The sequence below is a fragment of the Neomonachus schauinslandi genome, chromosome X (genome assembly GCF_002201575.2).
Source record: "Neomonachus schauinslandi chromosome X, ASM220157v2, whole genome shotgun sequence".
NCBI classification, from domain to species: Eukaryota; Metazoa; Chordata; class Mammalia; order Carnivora; family Phocidae; genus Neomonachus; species Neomonachus schauinslandi.
In genome coordinates, this window is record NC_058419.1 from 29,364,804 (window position 1) to 29,382,372 (window position 17,569).

At 40.9% G+C, this 17,569-nt stretch overlaps 1 protein-coding gene across 3 annotated transcripts in view; it reads left to right on the forward strand.

The window, feature by feature from the left end:
* The first annotated feature begins 8,518 nt into the window (after positions 1 to 8,518).
* Positions 8,519 to 17,569, forward strand: part of CUL4B (cullin 4B) — a 37,026-nt gene continuing 27,975 nt past the window's right edge. The window contains exons 1-3 of one of the 3 annotated variants that reach the window (XM_021686083.1): positions 8,519 to 8,638; positions 9,397 to 9,939; positions 12,055 to 12,170. In XM_021686083.1, the coding sequence (XP_021541758.1) occupies positions 8,611 to 8,638; positions 9,397 to 9,939; positions 12,055 to 12,170 (687 nt within the window). In that variant the 5' untranslated portion in view covers positions 8,519 to 8,610. Of the gene's footprint in view, positions 8,639 to 9,010; positions 9,940 to 10,219; positions 10,242 to 12,054; positions 12,171 to 17,569 lie in introns of those variants that run through there. The other 2 variants (XM_044911884.1, XM_044911885.1) reach the window with 2 other exon arrangements.

Genomic DNA, 17,569 nt, shown 5'->3' on the forward strand with positions numbered 1-17,569 from the left:
GTGACATGTAATTTATGGAGCATAATAAGAAAACAAACACCCATGAACCCATCATCAATCTAAGAACTAGAATATTACCAATGCTTTTGAATCTACCTAAATTCTCCCCCTTGCTTCCCCCAGAGCAATCCCCTATCCTGGATTTTGTGTTTATTTTTTCCCTTCTATATTTTAATGGTTTGACCATATTTTCTACCCATTTAAGTTTTCCTTATTTTTGAGCTTTACAAAAAGTTATCAATTGCATATATTCTGTAATTATTGCTTTTTTCATGTAACATTTTTGTGATTTATGCATGTAGCTGTAATTAATTTTTTGGTGTCATGTAGTATTTCATTGTGTGAATATACCCCAATTTATTTAGTCATTCTATCAAAGAATATTCTCTTGCTGTTTTTTGAGGTCTGTATCAAAGGTGATGTAGACTAGGAACAGAAAATCCTTAGCACGTTTTAATCACTTCCCCCTTGTGCCACCACTATACAGTCTCCATATATCTATTATTAGCACTTAGTCTATTCAAGGGCAAAGGTCAGCAATTTCTTTTTTCTGTAAAGGACTAGATAGGAAATATTTTAGGCTCTTAGCTGCCCATATGGTCTGTCCCAACTACTGAATTCTGTTGTTTTAGCACAAAAGCAGCCACAAAAAATATGTAGATGGATGAGTATGGCAGTATTCCAATAAAACTTTCTTATTTAAAAAAAAAAAAGATTTCAGGGCGCCTGGGTGGCTCAGTCGTTAAGCATCTGCCTTCAGCTCAAGTCATGATCTCAGGGCCCTGGGATCGAGGAGCCGCATCGGGCTCCCTGCTCGGCGGGAAGCCTGCTTCTCCCTCTCCCTCTGCCTCTGCCTCTCCCCCTGCTCATGCTCTGTCTCAAATGAAAAAATAAAATCTTAAAAAAAAAAAAAAAAAGGTGGCGCCTGCATGGCTCAGTCGTTAAGCGTCTGCCTTCGGCTCAGGTCATGGTCCCAGAGTCCTGGGATCGAGCCCCGCATCGGGCTCCCTGCTCCGCGGGAAGCCTGCTTCTCCCTCTCCCACTCCCCCTGCTTGTGTTCCCTCTCTCGCTGTGTCTCTCTGTCAAATAAAAAAAAAAAGATTTCATTATTTCAGTGAGAGAGAGAGAGAGAGTAAAGGGGGGAGGGGCGGAGGGAGAGGGAGAGAGAACTCAAGCTGATTGCACTGAGCGTGCAGCCCGATGCAGGGCTTGATCTCACTACCCTGAGATCAGACCTGAGCTGAAACCAAGAGTCAGATGCTGAACCAACTATGCCACCCAGGCACCCCTCCAATAAAACTTTTTTTATAAAATAGGCAGCTGGCTGGGTTCATTCCCCTGATCATCCTTTCCCAAACTCTGCTCTAGTTCATCTGAATTCCTGTAGCATTGTCCAGTATTGTGGTCACATGTGCATCTGCATTATCATTTCTTTCTCATTACCTTATTTCCCATGCTTCTCTCTCCCCACGCCCGCCCCCCCCCCCCCCCCCGCCCCCCCCCCCCCCCAATTCCTGAACCAGTAGCCACAACTCCAGCAGCAAGTACAGGATAGGAGTAAGGCCTGGTGCTAGTAAGAGGCCTAAGACTTACTGTACTAGATTTGAGACTGGGATGCTGCCTTGATTTCCCTCCTTAACACTCTAGGGGTTTCGGTTAGGACAAACTATTCCCTGAGAACTAGTTTCCTTGCAGATCCTAAATATGTCTTAGTCTTTCTCACCTTCAGGATTTAAACCTGTACCCTGTTTTCCTTCTTTGTGCCCCCTGCCCCCTCCCACTCTTCTTGCCCGGTTAATTCCCACTTACCCTCACAGATTTAAATTGAATTACTTTCTCTGGAAGCTATTATTTTCTCTGGAAACTATTCTGTAACTCCCCAGCCCCACCTTATCTCGACCCCCCCCTCCCATCTTCCTAGGCTGTGCAGGTGTCTCTCTGTGTTCCTATAACAGCTTTTATCACTCTGTCCTCTAATTGTCTGCCTCACCCACTAGGCCAATTGAGAACTGTTTGAGGGCAAGGGTTGTCTTTGTATACTTAGTGACTGGATCATAACAGGACCTCAGGCAAGGCTTGTTCAGTGTTTGTCTGGATTTGGCTAGGAGAGGGAGCTGGTTTCTACCTCTGGTGAAGATCAGCCATTGGCTGAGCATCCAGCTAAAGGGACTGATTCTGATTCTCTAGAACCAAACTGCTACTGTCTCGGGGCGCCTGGGTGGCTCAGTCGTTAAGCGTCTGCCTTCGGCTCAGGTCATGGTCCCAGGGTCCTGGGATCGAGCCCCGCATCGGGCTCCCTGCTCAGCGGGGAGCCTGCTTCTCCCTCTCCCACTCCCCCTGCTTGTGTTCCCTCTCTCGCTGTATCTCTCTCTGTCAAATAAATAAAATCTTTAAAAAAAAAATTGCTACTGTCTCCTTGAATGTGCATTGCTTGCTGCTGGGTCCTGCCTGAACTAAATCCAAGCTTGGTCTCCTATTGGGCACTATGATTTGGCTCATCTCAATAAAGGAGTAATTTTTTTTATCCCTCTTTTCTTTTTTTCCTCCTGGTGAGTGGGGCTCTGAACGTCTTTTCCTAACTTGTCTATTACTTGTGACAATTTTATGGCATGTCTCCTTACTAAACTGGAAATTTTGGGAAGTACCATATTTGGGTTTTGAGAAAAAGTGGGTTTGGTTTAAGTCTGTGTGCTTCGTGTCTTTGGCAAGTCATTTTAACCTCCTTCCCTGGGCCTGTTTCTCATCTGTGAAATGGGGATGGCACCTGACCTATCTCATAGTGTGGTTATGAGGATAAAATAAGATTGTGTGTGAAAGTGCTTTGAAAAACTGTAAAATCAACCACAAATGGAATTTTGTATTAGTTCTGTATTCCCTTATGACATCTAGCACCATGCCTTGCCCAGAGTAGTTGCTCAATACATTTTTGTTGAATGACCAAATGAATTGGCAAGAAAAATAATGCTATTGGTGGGAATAAAGGACATTTAATGGAATCAGGAAAAACAGATCACTTGGCAATAGAAACACCCATATGGTGAATAATTCAGAGTTGGGCATTTATAGATAGCCCCAAATCTACATTCCCAATGTCTGGTCTTTGTTTTGCTTATAAAAAATATTTAAATTTCTTTGAATAAGCTTTTGGCAGCTGAGATAAACTTGACTAGATCTTAAATATGCAGTCATCACAAAGCAGGATTGGCCCCAGGCAATACTGTGAGATCAGCAAAATGTACTCTTAGAAATCTTTCCTTCCTTGATGGTAGCTTTACCCACCCCTCACCCCCACTGCAATGCCTAGTCCTAGTTCTGTTTACCTCCAGGCACTTAGGACTCTTGTATTATCCTTTGTTCAAGGAGCATTCACCTTAAAGGGTCAGGACTGAGTCTCCCTGGCTAATTTGCATTTGAAAAAAGGAGTCCTAGAGAAGGAGACTATTTTTATCAAAAGGAATGAATAAATAATTGTGAAATTTCAGGCATTAAAGAGTACAAGGGCTTATCAGCCTCATTCAAATCACGATGGTACTTAGTTCACCTACAGCTGGGGTCTCAATCTTGGAGGTATGTAGTTCACCCTGAAAGCTTCTTAGAAATAATGATAATTGAGGCCCTACTCACAGAGATTCTAATTCAGCTGGACTAGTTTCAAAACCTGGGCAAAGGTTTTTTTTTTTTTTTTTAAGTCCCCAGGCAATTCTGTTGTTTATTTGGAGTTGGGAACCACTGATTTAAGCCTAAAACGGCCTTGCTCTTGAGAAAAAGAAAAGCCAAATGCCTTTGGAAGATCAAATCTTAAAGCAGGGTGGGAGGGACTGTGAGAGTCATTGATAAAGTGAAGGGAAGGTTAAAAATAGGCCCAGCAATTCCACAATAAGCAAGTGCTTGGCAGCACCAAAGGAAGTAATCTGTGGCTGATCTAGTCCTCCACCCCAAACCCCCAGGGAAAACGGCCTGGCCCTAACTGTTAGTCCTTAAATTTGCTTTCCAGATGGTTCACAGGTTATAACTGTAGGTAAAATCTCTGAGCTAAGGGGCTGTCTTCAAATGTTTGATGTACCCAAGTCAGTAAGTCTTCAGTTGATATTTTATGTAGAAGATAAATGATTTTTTTAAAAATATGAGGTCTGTGTTCTTTATTTACATTGTACTGAGCACCACGGGTTTAGCATTTGTTATCAAGTTCCTTGCTTTAAACTCTAGGATGGGCAAAGGGTGAATTCACATTGTGTTGCTGGATCATCTTTGCTTAAGCTTTGACCTCCTCGGTCGTCCCCCAGCCGCCCCTTGCTGTTGATAGCATCACAAAGCCCTTATTATGATGTAATGTTGGCTACCTCACCGCAGCTTGGTTTGCCTTTTCTGTTTCCCTGCTTCAAAGATGGTCCTTCAGAAAGGCAGATAGGGAACATGGACCACCGTTTACCCACCAGTTGTGTTTTCTAGACACATTCCTAAACAATGCTTGCTGCAGAAACATTTTTAGTATTCTCCTAAGCAAGCAGTCTCTCCTATTTTTAAGGAAAATCCCACCCGTGGATAACAAGGCTTTCGTGAGTGTCTATCCGCGGATGACCCCAGCTCTGAGATGTCTGGAGAAGACTCAGAATCAAGCACCTTGGGGAATCCCCGTGATCAAAAAAAGGAAACAGGTCATACTCTTTGTTAGAGACATGACTGCTGAAATAGGGGAATGGACATTAGAAAAACTAGTCGTGCCTTTGTTTTCTTCCTTTATGTGTATATTTACCTTTATAAATAGCTACAGATTTATTTTATTTGCTTGATTAAAAGAATACCAATAATAACTATACTTCATCTGGCAGCACTGTAAAGTTTAATTAATGTTTCTAAGGTATGAGTTGAACTCACAAGATGAAAGATTCTATATATGGAGTATGTGTTAAGTGCCCAATCTGGTTTAGTCTGATAATGGCCATAATTGTATGGTGTCCTACATCGCATGTCTTGATTATTGTGGTTTCAGTGAGTTCAACCTTGAGAAATGTATTTTAATGTTGAGAATTTGTTTAACGTTGGTTGGCAAATGTTTAGGTGTATAGAATATATATGTTTATGTTTTAATTAGCCCAGTTATTTGATTCTTGATTTAAAAGATGTTTTACAACGAAACATGGAAGGTTTTTCTTCTTTTTAAAGTGGTCCAAGGGTCCAAGAAGGCACAAAGTTCTGGCCCTTACACATCACATAGTAATATCTAAGTTGGTTTGTGCCACAAAATCTAAATGTTAAATTTAAAAATCATTATTAAAATTACATATCCATATCAAGATGTGCTAAATATGTGAGGATTGACCAAAATAAGGTTGTTAGGATATCAAAAGAAGATTGCTATTAGTGACCAAGATAAAAAAGAAAAATATTTTTCCCACAAAACTCGTTTAAAGATATTTCATGGAGGGGCGCCTGGGTGGCTCAGTCGGTTAAGCAACTGCCTTCGGCTCAGGTCATGATCCTGGAGTCCCGGGGTCGAGTCCCGCATCGGGCTCCCTGTTCAGCAAGGAGCCTGCTTCTCCCTCTGACCCTCCCCCCTCTCATGTACTCTCTCTCATTCTCGCGCTCTCAAATAAATAAGTCTTTAAAAAAAAAAAAAGATACTTCATGGAAAACTTAAATAGTAAGTTAGACTACCAGGTCATTCAAAGTGAGCTAGCGCTCAAGAGCCAAGGATCTGTGCTTTTAGAGCCAAGAATGTAGTTGAATATTAACAAGACTCAGCTATGCTTTATGTTGGTATAAAAGTTTATCTTTGAATGGCAAAAGCAGTTTTCCATCTTTTTGTCCTTCAAGAAATATAATTACATGAATTAGAACAAGCCCCATTTTTTTGGTCTTGAGAAGTCTTTGGTTAAATTGCCAATCCTTCTAGAAAAGGTATCCGTTTGAGCCATTATCAGCTGGCCCATCCATACACCCTTCTAAGGAGTATAACTATACAAATTAGAACAACCTTGTTCATTAAATCTGGAAAAATTAGCCAGTTAATCCTTCCCTGTAAAGACATGGCATTATTTTAGTCTCATTCAATGAGCTATTCAATAAGTATTTACACTGCATTTACAGTTTTTCAGCATCGTGTGAAATATGAGACACAATAAAGGAGGGTTTAATGCTTTAGGATACCTTCCTTGGCTTTAAGAGTTTACAGTCTCATTTTAGGCAGCAAGAACAAAACGGTACATTCAAAGAAGATAGGAGTCCATCTTCCCCCCTTTTCAGCCTCAATCACAGGTCTGTGGCTCTAGGGCCCAAGTTCCGTTAGAGCCTTGCTCTCAGCCAATTGTCATCAAACGGCACAAAGCTGATAGTGGCTCAACGTGGTACCTCTTTCTAGGAGGGTTTGCATTTTAACCAAAGACCTTTGAAGACCTAAAATTTTACAAATAAATACATAAATAAAAAGTGGGCTTTTTATATAAACAGCTAGAAAATGGATTTATTCTTAGAGTTCTGATTTGTCTATCTCAAACTATACAGTACAAACTGCTTCTACACCACCCACCATCCTGTTACTCCCCTGCTTTTAAAAGCCCAGCTTGCTCCCTCCTCTCCTTGCTGTCTACCCTAGGCTACAGGGTAGACCAGATTTTTGGCTTTGTGTGCCAGAGGAGGGAAGGAAAAATTCTTCCTCTACCCTTCAAGGTCTTCCACCTGGATTAAGAATTAAATTTACATGAGACAGATTAATAAGAGGAAAACCCGAAGTGTTATTATGTGGGCACAGAGGCCCAATAATGAAATTGAGACCCCCAAGAAATGATTAAGGCACGCAGTTTTTATACATTTTAGACAAGGAGACAACAAACTTGTGAGGAATTGACAGGATAAAGAAAACAGGTGTTTGGGAGCTTTAATTAGTAGGGAATTCTAAGCAGAATTTAGATTGAGGTAGATTAGAAAAATGTTTCTGCAGCTTTCTCAGCTTTAAAGTCTGTCTCTGGTAATAAGCATTTTTTTTTACATCTTAGTACAGGAAAGATATTTTTCTTACGGGAGATTTGTTTCTTGCTTTCAGGGGGACAGCAGAGGGTCTTCCTGTCCTTGCACCAGTTGCTTTTTAAGTAGCTTCAATTCAAAATAATCAGTATGTCATTGTGTTACATTTTGGGCAACCTGCCCTTGGCCCCTACCCAGGCACTCTTGAGCCTCATTTTCCTTACTTCCAACCAGACATCTTACTTTCTAGCTTCATTGCACTTTCCATATTTCCATAAACAGGCCAGGCCCTTTCACAACTCCCTGCTTTGCCCATTTCCACTGCCCAGAATGCCTGCACCTTCTCCCCTCTTGTCTTTTTGGCAATTCCCACTTTGGGACCCAGCATAAACAATTCCTCTGTGAAACTGACTATTCCCAAAATTCCTCCAAATCTCTTGATTCACCTGTTTCCAGAGCACTTTGTACATTTGTTATAGAACTGTTACAGAAATTAGTTTTGAAATTGTCTTCCCCTACCGGCTTTCTCAATGGCAGGGACCTGGTATAGTGTGTGGCATAAAGTCTTTCAGTACATGCTTGTTGAATGTTTCTGAGTTAAAATGATCAACAGGTTGGCAGACCTAGTTTTATTTGACATTGTGCTGCCCCCCACCATGCCCTCGCATTAAATAAAAACTCCCAGCAGGAAATTTACAAGGTTTATTGTTGCTAATTTAACCAAATTTAGAGGTTTGTCCTTATGAGTAATCCATTTTGAAATTTGAGCTTGTGGAATACATTGGTAGAAAACATTGATTTTTGCCAATGTCATTCTCCTAAAATGTGTTCTTTGAAACAGTATATGAACTAAGATTTAGTAAAAGTGGCTATGTTTAGTCTGTAAATTGCTGGATTGATGACGGAGGAGATCGGGGTTGGGCTTGGTACTGGGAACTGTGTTGTGTGTGTGTATGTGTTGGGGGGAGGTGTTAGTTACCTTCCTGTTTCTTGGGCCTTAGAATGCACCCTTAACTCTGGCCAGCCATCTTAGAAAATGCTCCTGTTAGGAAGGTAAAAAGATTTGCAGCTACATTACTGAGAAAGGTATCAAAACTCAGGCCCTATTCATATTGGGTCAGGGGTGTCCTTCACATAAAAGAAACAATTTATAGCTCAACCCAAGCAAAGACTCCTTTTCTTTGTATCTAAGATCTTTTTCTTTTCCTTTCCTATTTTAACATCATGACATTTCTCCTTAGCACCAGGCATAATGCCATGATTATGTTTTCCTCCATGTCGGGTTACTCCCCTTGCCTTGCAACCCCTCCTTATTCCTTTATCTCTTTCAAAGTTTCCATTCTCGGTTCCCTAACTTTTTACTCCTTCCCTTCCTCTCTTCCTCCTCCTCCTCTTTTTTCCCAGCTAGCTCACCCCGCCCCTCACCGTCACCACCTTCCCTCCCCTTCAGGCTTCTTCCCGCTGCTTCTCCCGCCACCTTCCCCCCACCCGGCCCGCCTCGCGTTCAGAAAGCTCCAATCAGGAGCTCGGGAGGTGTCTCGAAAGCCCGCCCCCTCCTCCCTGTCCACTTCTCTTCCCCCCCCTTTTCTCCCTCCCCCTCCCCCCCCAACTCAAGTCCTGCGGACCTGGGGGCTTCGGGATCTGGGCGCTATGAAAAGTGTCTGCCCAGTCACTTCCGGTAAGGGCGCTGCAGCGCGAAGCTCCCCGCGGGACCGTTAAGGAGGGGGTGGGAGTTACCGGCGGGCCGGGGGAGGACAGTGCTGCCAGGGAAGGGGACGGGAGAGGGAGGGGGAAGGACAGCGAGAGCGAGCGAAGGAGCACGAGCGTCTCCGGCTCCTTAGCCGCCGCTTTCCCGCCGCCTCTCCTGGAGCCAGCTCCCCCGCCCCCCGGGCGCCTGCAGTGCTTCTCTCCACCCCCCACTCCCGAGGACAGACGCCGCCCCTCCCTCGTCGCCGCGTGACCGGAAGTGGCGCCATCTTTAGCCTCTTGTGCTATTGACAATAACAAGCCCTGGTTCTCTCCCCCTCCCCCTTCCCCCTCCCCCCAACCACGGCATCTCCCCTCCCAGAGAGAGGGAGAAAAGGAGGAGGAGCTGCAGCCTCACAGACTCACTGAGTCGCTCCTGCAGAAAGGGGGGAGAGAGACCGAAAAGCAGGGGAGGGGGACGGCACTGCCGTTTACCTGTCTGCCTCCTCATTCGCTCTCCCCCCTCGTTCGGCTCACTCCTGGTGTCAGCCTATCCGCCTTCCCAAACCCTCCCATTCCCCCGGTGTAGCCCCCCCTTCACTTTCCTTCTCGTCCTCTGTGTTTCTCCTCTCTTTCTTCCCTTCCCCCTCTAGCATTGCCACCTTCTCTCCTACACGCACGCAGGCATATAAACGTAGATTTTTGATGCTCCTCTGCCTGTTGACCCCGCTATTTTCATGTTTCCAACAGGTTTTTCTTCCCCCAATCCCTCAGCTGCTGCTGCTGCTCAGGAGGTCAGATCTGCCACTGATGGTAATACCAGCACCACTCCGCCCACCTCTGCCAAGAAGAGAAAGTTAAACAGCAGCAGCAGTAGCAGCAGTAACAGTAGTAACGAGAGAGAAGACTTTGATTCCACCTCTTCCTCTTCTTCCACTCCTCCTTTACAACCCAGGGATTCGGCATCCCCTTCAACCTCGTCCTTCTGCCTGGGGGTTTCAGTGGCTACTTCCAGCCACGTACCGATACAGAAGAAGCTGCGTTTTGAAGACACCCTGGAGTTTGTAGGGTTTGATGCGAAGATGGCTGAGGAATCCTCCTCCTCTTCCTCCTCATCTTCACCAACTGCTGCAACATCTCAGCAGCAGCAACTTAAAAATAAGAGTATATTAATCTCTTCTGTGGCTTCGGGGCATCACGCAAACGGCCTAGCCAAATCTTCTACCACCACTTCTAGCTTTGCTAACAGCAAGCCTGGCTCTGCTAAGAAGTTAGTGATCAAGAACTTTAAAGGTAACCAAGGCCAAAATCCATAATCACCTACTAAGGATTTGACACTTGAGCGGTCACGTGCTCTATTTATGTTAATATATTAAACAGTATAGAGGTAGCCTAATGTTTTATGCATAATCAATGAGGTGGAGGGAGGTCCTTTTTTGGGTGGAGGGTTCATTTTCCGGGGGTGGTTAGTATTCTTGTGCTGAAGCATACACCGAGTGTTTCTGTTGCAGTATTTTGATGTCTGGCTCAGCTTATATCTAATCTGTTACTCATTATAACATTGACAATCGGTATGATTGATCTGGATTATACAGGTGAGAAATTTGTGTTCTAAAGAGGTTTATTTATTTCAGGTGCATGGTGAGCCTTGGCACTGCTGGGATTTTTATTTTTATGCTTCAGTAGGCCACATTTTCTAGTCCCTAGAAATGCAGGTAGCAATGGTGATCTTTTCATGCTCAATGATGATTTATAGTTAGATTTATAATGTTGCATCCTATATTCTTGAAACTCATTGTGGAAGCAGTATTTGGGGAAAAATATTTATGATCTCTGCATTTCTTTACAAAGGTAGGGTTTGGAAGTGAAAAATACTGTATACAGAGAAGTAGTAACTCTGTGTACCACTAGTCTAAAGATAGGAACAATTACTACATCTATTTTTTTTTTTTTTCACTAAAATGGGTTTTAAAGTACTGACCTGCAGCTTTTAGGAAGATTTGTTCACTTTATGTTTGAGATGCATGATTGAGAGTATTATGAATGCATTGATGCATATAAAATCAACAGTTTTTTAAAAACATAATTGAGCTGAATTACTTTTTTCTGTTGACTGTGTTTCTCTTTTTCTGACTTAGTTTTTCAGCATCCTTAACTGGCAGGTAATAGATGCTAAGATGTTTATTAAATGGAGAAGTAAATGAATGAACTGAAGTAATATTTACCAGATAAGTGCCTTGTGGCTAAATATTAGTATTGAGAAAATTAGATTCTCAATGCTTGCACTTTCAACATTAGTGTGGAAATCAGGAATATGCTCTGTTTTGTTTAAAGCAGAGGGTTATGGTGTTTATTTTTAACCTTCTCTTTTTTTTCCTATCACTCCTCTCCCATCCCCAGGTTCTTAAGAGTGTTGTAATCTTTCTGATTTAATAGTAGACCTTTCTGAAGTAAATGTGAATTGTAATTGGCTAATGTGTTCACTGCTCCAAAGTATATCAATTTAATAGCCAAGAATTTTTAAAGGGATGAGCTATGATCCTAATTTCATTTGCATACTGGTTTCTGAGGTTTTGTTTGGGTTTTTTTCTTTCCCTCTTAAACTAAAAATATATCATTAAGGTATTAGGATGTTTTAATTAAAAAAAAATACTCATTGCTGGTCAATGAAGTTTAAAGCCTGGGTTAAGATAGTCCTTTCCATTCTGAAAATGCTACATAGGTTCTGGAGTTATTTGGATGTTTTAATTTTTTTAAAATTTCACTCTGCTCATTGATGTAGTTTAAATTAAAACCTGAGTTAAGATGTTTCTCTCCATTTGTAGATGGTGCATAAATGTGAGGGTCAAACAGACTTGGATTAGAATCTCAGTTTTGCCATTGATTAGCTTTGATGACCTTGGGCAAGCCTTTCTAAATGAGTCTTCTAGCCTCAGTTTTCTCGGTTGCATGATAGGGATAAATAATACCTTCCTTAGAGCATTGTTGGGGAGATTAAGATGTTTGGAAAGTACCTTGTGCATAGTAGACATTCAGTATTTTAAATCTCAGGTGCAAAATCCACGTTGACTGACTTAGGTTTTACATGTGATGGAATAAGATCAGGATTGTTATTTTTTATCTGTGATTCTTGAATTTTTATTTTTTGAAGCAATACAGTCAATTGAAAAAAAGAAACCTCACCTTTAATTCTAATAGGTGAGTCAAAATGACTTAAACAGTATTCTGGCATTTCAAATTTTCTTTATGCTAAGCCTAAATACAGTAGCTACTTTAATATTTAGATGTAATAATTATAAAAATCACAATTTACCCTTAAAAAGCAGTAATACTATTATTGTACTTTAATGGATCCTTCCATTACTATATGCTACATATTCTGATATCAGCCTTGTACATATTATCTAGATAAGCCTAAATTACCAGAGAACTACACAGATGAAACATGGCAGAAGCTGAAAGAAGCGGTGGAAGCTATCCAGAATAGTACTTCGATTAAGTACAATTTAGAAGAACTCTATCAGGTATGTATTAATGTGGATAACCAGATTTGGCTAGCATAAATTGAGGTGGTATGTAGATGGATTTTACTTTGAAGTGAGTCCTTATGTAGACTTTTGGTTTCCTTCTAGTGAAAATTTCTTGATTAATTTATGCACTATATTTTATAATCAGACTACACATTCTGACGTACTCTGACATTCTGACAAACTATGAGTACAGTCATGTTGGTATATATTGGGTTTATCTTGGACCCTTCTGATTAGGATTTACAGTGAGGAGTACCTTGGTATAATCAAGGTTTTACCTATAATGGAATCCTACAGCCCAGAATCCTACAGCCCAGATGATTTCTGGTGACATGTCATTCTGTTATGGTACTTCTTGCTAAATGGTGTTACTCGCCTATAGGAAAGGCCTCAAGAAATACAAATGTTCTCTATACTTTATCCTTACTCCTTATTAGTAGCCTTTTGCCATTTCTTTTTCTTGCTGTTTATGTTTGTTTTATTTTCTGGGGTACAAGACAGTCCTTAGCCAAAAAATGAGCATCAGATTGTAGTCCATTGACTTGGTCTGAGGTTCAGGTTTGTTTCTTTTGCTTAACAAATGGGTCTATACTTGAAGTGTTTAGTTTAAATATACTATTAAGGGCAATTACTGATTTAGACTGCTTAGTACCATGATATTTTGCCCTACTGTATTTTTTTAAAGATTTTATTTATTAGAGAGTGCACGCATGAGCAGGGGTTGGGGGGGAAGCAGAGGCAGAGGGAGAAGCAGACTCCCCGCTGAGCAGGGAGCCCAATGTGGGGCTCCATCCCAGCACCCTGAGATCCTGACCTGAGTCGACGGCAGACGCTTAACTGAGCTACCCAGAGGCCCCTGCCCTACTGTATTTTTGACACAGCCACTTCAAGAAGTTACTTTCCATTATAGCATAAGCAGTTTCATATAAAAAAAAATACTTAAGAGTCCCAATAGCTTGTGCTTTTTTTTTTTAAAGATTTATTTATTTTAGAGAGCGAGGGCATATGCTATTGAGCAGGGGGGAGGGCAGAGGGAGAGAGAATCTCAAGCAGACTGTAACTGAGTTTGGAGCCCGACTCGGGGTCATCACAACCCCGAGATCATGACCTGAGCCAAAACGAAGAGTCGGATGCTCAACCGACTGCGCCACCCAGGCACCCTTTTTGTGTTTTTCATATTGATAAATACCTTGTAAGAAATTAAGTTGGTTTGATTTATCAGAATTTGTAGTTTTTATCTATTCATTTTAGTTGCAGAGGTGGTATGGTAATGGCAAACCCTGGATTAGGAGTCCGAAGACAGATTTGGGATCTTCTTTTGGCGCCTATTACCCTTCTGATCTTGAGCAAGAAACTAGACCTCCCTCAGCTTCAGTTTCCTCCTCTGTAAAACAGGGGAAAGAATACTTGTCCTCTCTAACTCATGGGGTTGCTTCTAAGAATCAAATAAGATGTGAAAAACAACTTGAATCACTATGTTACAGAAATATAAGATGATGTTATCACTAGTAAAGCTCTTTCATAAGTCACAGTGTGGCTTTTTCACTTGTAATAAGTCAATTAAGATCACCAGTTTCTGTTGCTGTGAGAATTGAACAAGTCGGTGCATGCGAAACACTCACAACGATGCCCAACAGGTAGTAATAATGTTATACAATGTAATCGTTGTAACACTATGTGTCAGGTAGTAGTAGCACTAAGCTATTAAGGAGAAGCCCACTTACTTGGCTATGTTGGTATATTACATATGTGGCTCCTGAGTTGTACAGTAATAAAAGTAGAATTATGGAATTAGAGTTGGAAAGGCCTTAAGAGATCATGTAGTCCCATAGCTTTTCTTCATATAGTGCAGGTGGTCCTCTACAAATTAGGTTTATCTTTTATTACCTTTTAAGCATTACAGAAACCCTTTGTGAAGTAGACGGGGTAGTAGTTATTATTCCTCTATTGATGAGGAAACTGAGTTTCAGGGAAGTTAAGTAATGTGCCCAGAGTCGCACTGAGATGCCCGAGTTTCAAGTCCAGTGCACTTGCGCTCCTATGCTGCTTCAGGAATACGCCACAGCACTTCGAATACCTCTGTAGTGCGGTGTGAGAGGTCAGTAGTTTCACTTTAGGGAAAAAATGGTCCTCAAAGAAGGTAATTTTTTTCCTTCATGTATATGGTGTTTATTTGGATATGGTGGTATACAGCGTCTTTAGTTTCAATAATGTTATTTTATATGTTTTATATTTATAGCATATTGATTGTGATTGTTAATGAACCCTATTTACCTTGAATATTTTTCTAGAGCTTTTGGGTTCAAAAGTATTTTTCCTGATAAATTGATTCTGTTAAATTCTTTTATGTTTCAAGAGTTCATAGCTTGGATTTTTTGTTTTTCATTATCTTCTACTTCAGAGTTATTACCTGCTATTGTTCAGTTGCATTTCTTTAGCCTAGCATCAGTGTTACAACTTTTTACTCTTCTGCACTTTTCACAGTACTTTACTGTTTCTGCTATAATAAATTCAAAAGCATTTGTTTCTAGCTCTTTTGTTGTTTTTGACCTTAATTTTATAAATGCTCCTTTGGATCGTTCTCAGAAAGTTTATTTTGAGATGTTCAGGTTTAAAAGAGGATACAAAGATAAGGGAGTAAAATTACTTCATACCATCTGGATTTCAGGTGCTTGTTTAATTTTGACTGGTTGAAATGTAAATGAAAAGTACTCTCCTAAAGAGGGGGTAGGGGAGGGAAATGGCCAAAAAAAAAAAAAAAAGTACTCTCCTAACTCTCCTAAAATTGAAACTATAGGAGAATGTAGTATACCAAGCAGAAGTTCACCAAACCCCTCATTCCCCCATCCTACCCTCTGTCTCTGAAGTAAATGCTTATTTGGCATATGTCTCTGCAGAACTTTTTTCTGTGCATGCAAAACCGTTATGTTTTAAATCTTAAGCATGGAAGTCCCTAGTGTGGATTGCATGTACTGCCTCCCTAAGTTTTTAATTTCTAGAAAAGAACATGTGGTTCTGAGTGCATTTGCAAGAAACAAATGTCTTTTAAAAGTGATTTTTTAAAAAAGATTTTATTTATTTGACAGACAGTGAGAGAGGGAACACAAGCAGGGGGAATGGGAGAGGGAGAAGCAGGCTTCCCGCGGAGCAGGGAGCCCGAGGCGGGGCTCCATCCCAGGACCCTGGGGTCATGACCTGAGCCAAAGGCAGACGCTTAACGACTGAGCCACCCAGGCGCCCATTAAAAGTGATTTTAAATAAGAATTGTGCTTGAGTTTAAAAATTATCTTTTCTAGACAACCTCGAAATCCTAAGTATGAGGCAGTGGTTAATGTTGTTTTGGTTTGGGGGGATTTTTGTTTGTTTGTTTGCTTGTTTTTGATTGACTACAGATAGTATGGTTAAGCGCACTGACTTTTGATTTATCAGCCTGCCTTAGATCAGAGATCTGCCACTCATGATAGTTTTGGGCAGGTTACTTCTCTAAGCCTTGTTTTCCTCATTTGTAAAATGGGAAGACCAACATTACCTATATGGCAGGGTTGTTGAGCTGTAAACAAAATACTACAAAAACTACTTATTACAATGTCTGCTACTTATTGGTGTCATCAATGATGATGATGATAATAAATGAGTCTTTTAGAAAGATACCTTTAGGGGCGCCTGCGTGGCTTAGTCATTACGTATCTCCTTCAGCTCAGGTCATGGTCCCAGGGTCCTGGGATCGAGCCCCACGTCGGGCTCCCTGCTCCGCGGGAAGCCTGCTTCTCCCTCTCCCACTCCCCCTGCTTGTGTTCCCTCTCTCGCTGTCTCTCTCTGTCAAACAAATAAAATCTTAAAAAATAAAAAGATACCTTTATTTTAAGATTGTATTTTATTATACAGCTCTAAAGACACACATGTTTTAAAATTCTAAATCCACACTGGGCCAGAACAGCTGGCTGATAAATAGATTACATTCCAAATATGTGTCAGTAGACACCATTAGCCAAATTGAAAAAATAATAGAAAAAGAGAGGAACTCTCTAGGAACAGTGTCCTTTACTTCTTAAGACTGTGTCATTTTTTTTACATGTGGTATCTTATAATCGTTGGAATTTGGAGTATTTTAAATAATGGGATCATTTTCCTCATGTTCTCAGCCTTTGTATAAGTAGCTGTGTCGTGTTTTTAAATCAGCTACTTTTTTCTGGAGCTGGCTGGTTGTTTATATATGAAAGTATAACATTTATTCTTAGTATAAATGTCTAGCTATTTTCTTTGAAGGCAAGCCTAGTCCATACTTCAGTTCTGATGGAAATAATTTTATTTATTATTAATAATAGGAACTCTTGTTTGGTTAGCTTTTTGTGAAATAAATCTTAAATAATGGCCTTTTCTAGTAATGCTTCATTTATCAAGTAGATGACCGCAAGACTGGAAGCAAATAGTGTGTCCACCTCAAGTACAGGTTATTACCCATTGTAAAATCTGGTTGTTGAAGCAGTCAGAGGTTACAGAAGAGCAGTTAGGTTCTTAGCAGAGATGATTAGCTTTTGTATTCTATGTATTTTTTAAAGATTTTATTTATTTATGTGAGAGAAAGAGCGTAAGTGAGAGAGAGCACAAGCCAGGGAGGAGAGGCAGAGGGAGAAGCAGACTCCCGCTAAGCAGGGAGCCCAGTGTGGGGCTCCATGAGGGACTCCGTGCGGGGCTTGATCCCAGGACACCTGGACCCCTGGACCCCTGGACCACGACCTGAGCCGAAGGCAGACGCTCAACCAAGTGAGCCACCCAGGCGTCCCTTTTGTATTCTATATTGATAAGTAGCTAGTTGTGTTCTATGTGAGGTTATTTTTAATTGTTGTCACTCTTGATGTTTTTTAAGTTTAGTCTATCACATCATGTAGTGCTTCTCTCTTTATTTAGTACTCAATATTATCCCCGCAATTTAAAAAGTGTGCAACTACAAATTCTTAGTCCTTGGTAATTTTAGTCTTACTTAAACTAACCTTTTTACTAGATGTCAAAAGAAAAATTAGATTTCATGTCTGGCTTCCTTTCTGCAAGTTCTTAGTTTTTGATGTATTTCAAGTATCTTATTTCAGCCATTTTTACTAAATGTAAAAAGATAATTTAGATTTTATTGCTGTATCAGTTCTTGAAAACTTTGTGGTGTGCTTTCCTTTCTTTAAACATATGGTTTGAAAAATAAGACCCAACCCATTAGGCCAATGACCGGAGTTCAGCACCCTGATGGGAATTTAGTGTCTTTCTGGGTGTCTATTGTTGTTAAGTCAGAAAAGTTTCTAGATTTCCTCCCTTATCATGTTTAATTATGTTTGTAGCCTTTGTGTTTTTTATTCTTATTTTAATCCTCTTCATTTTTTATTCTAGGCTTACTGCTCACCCTC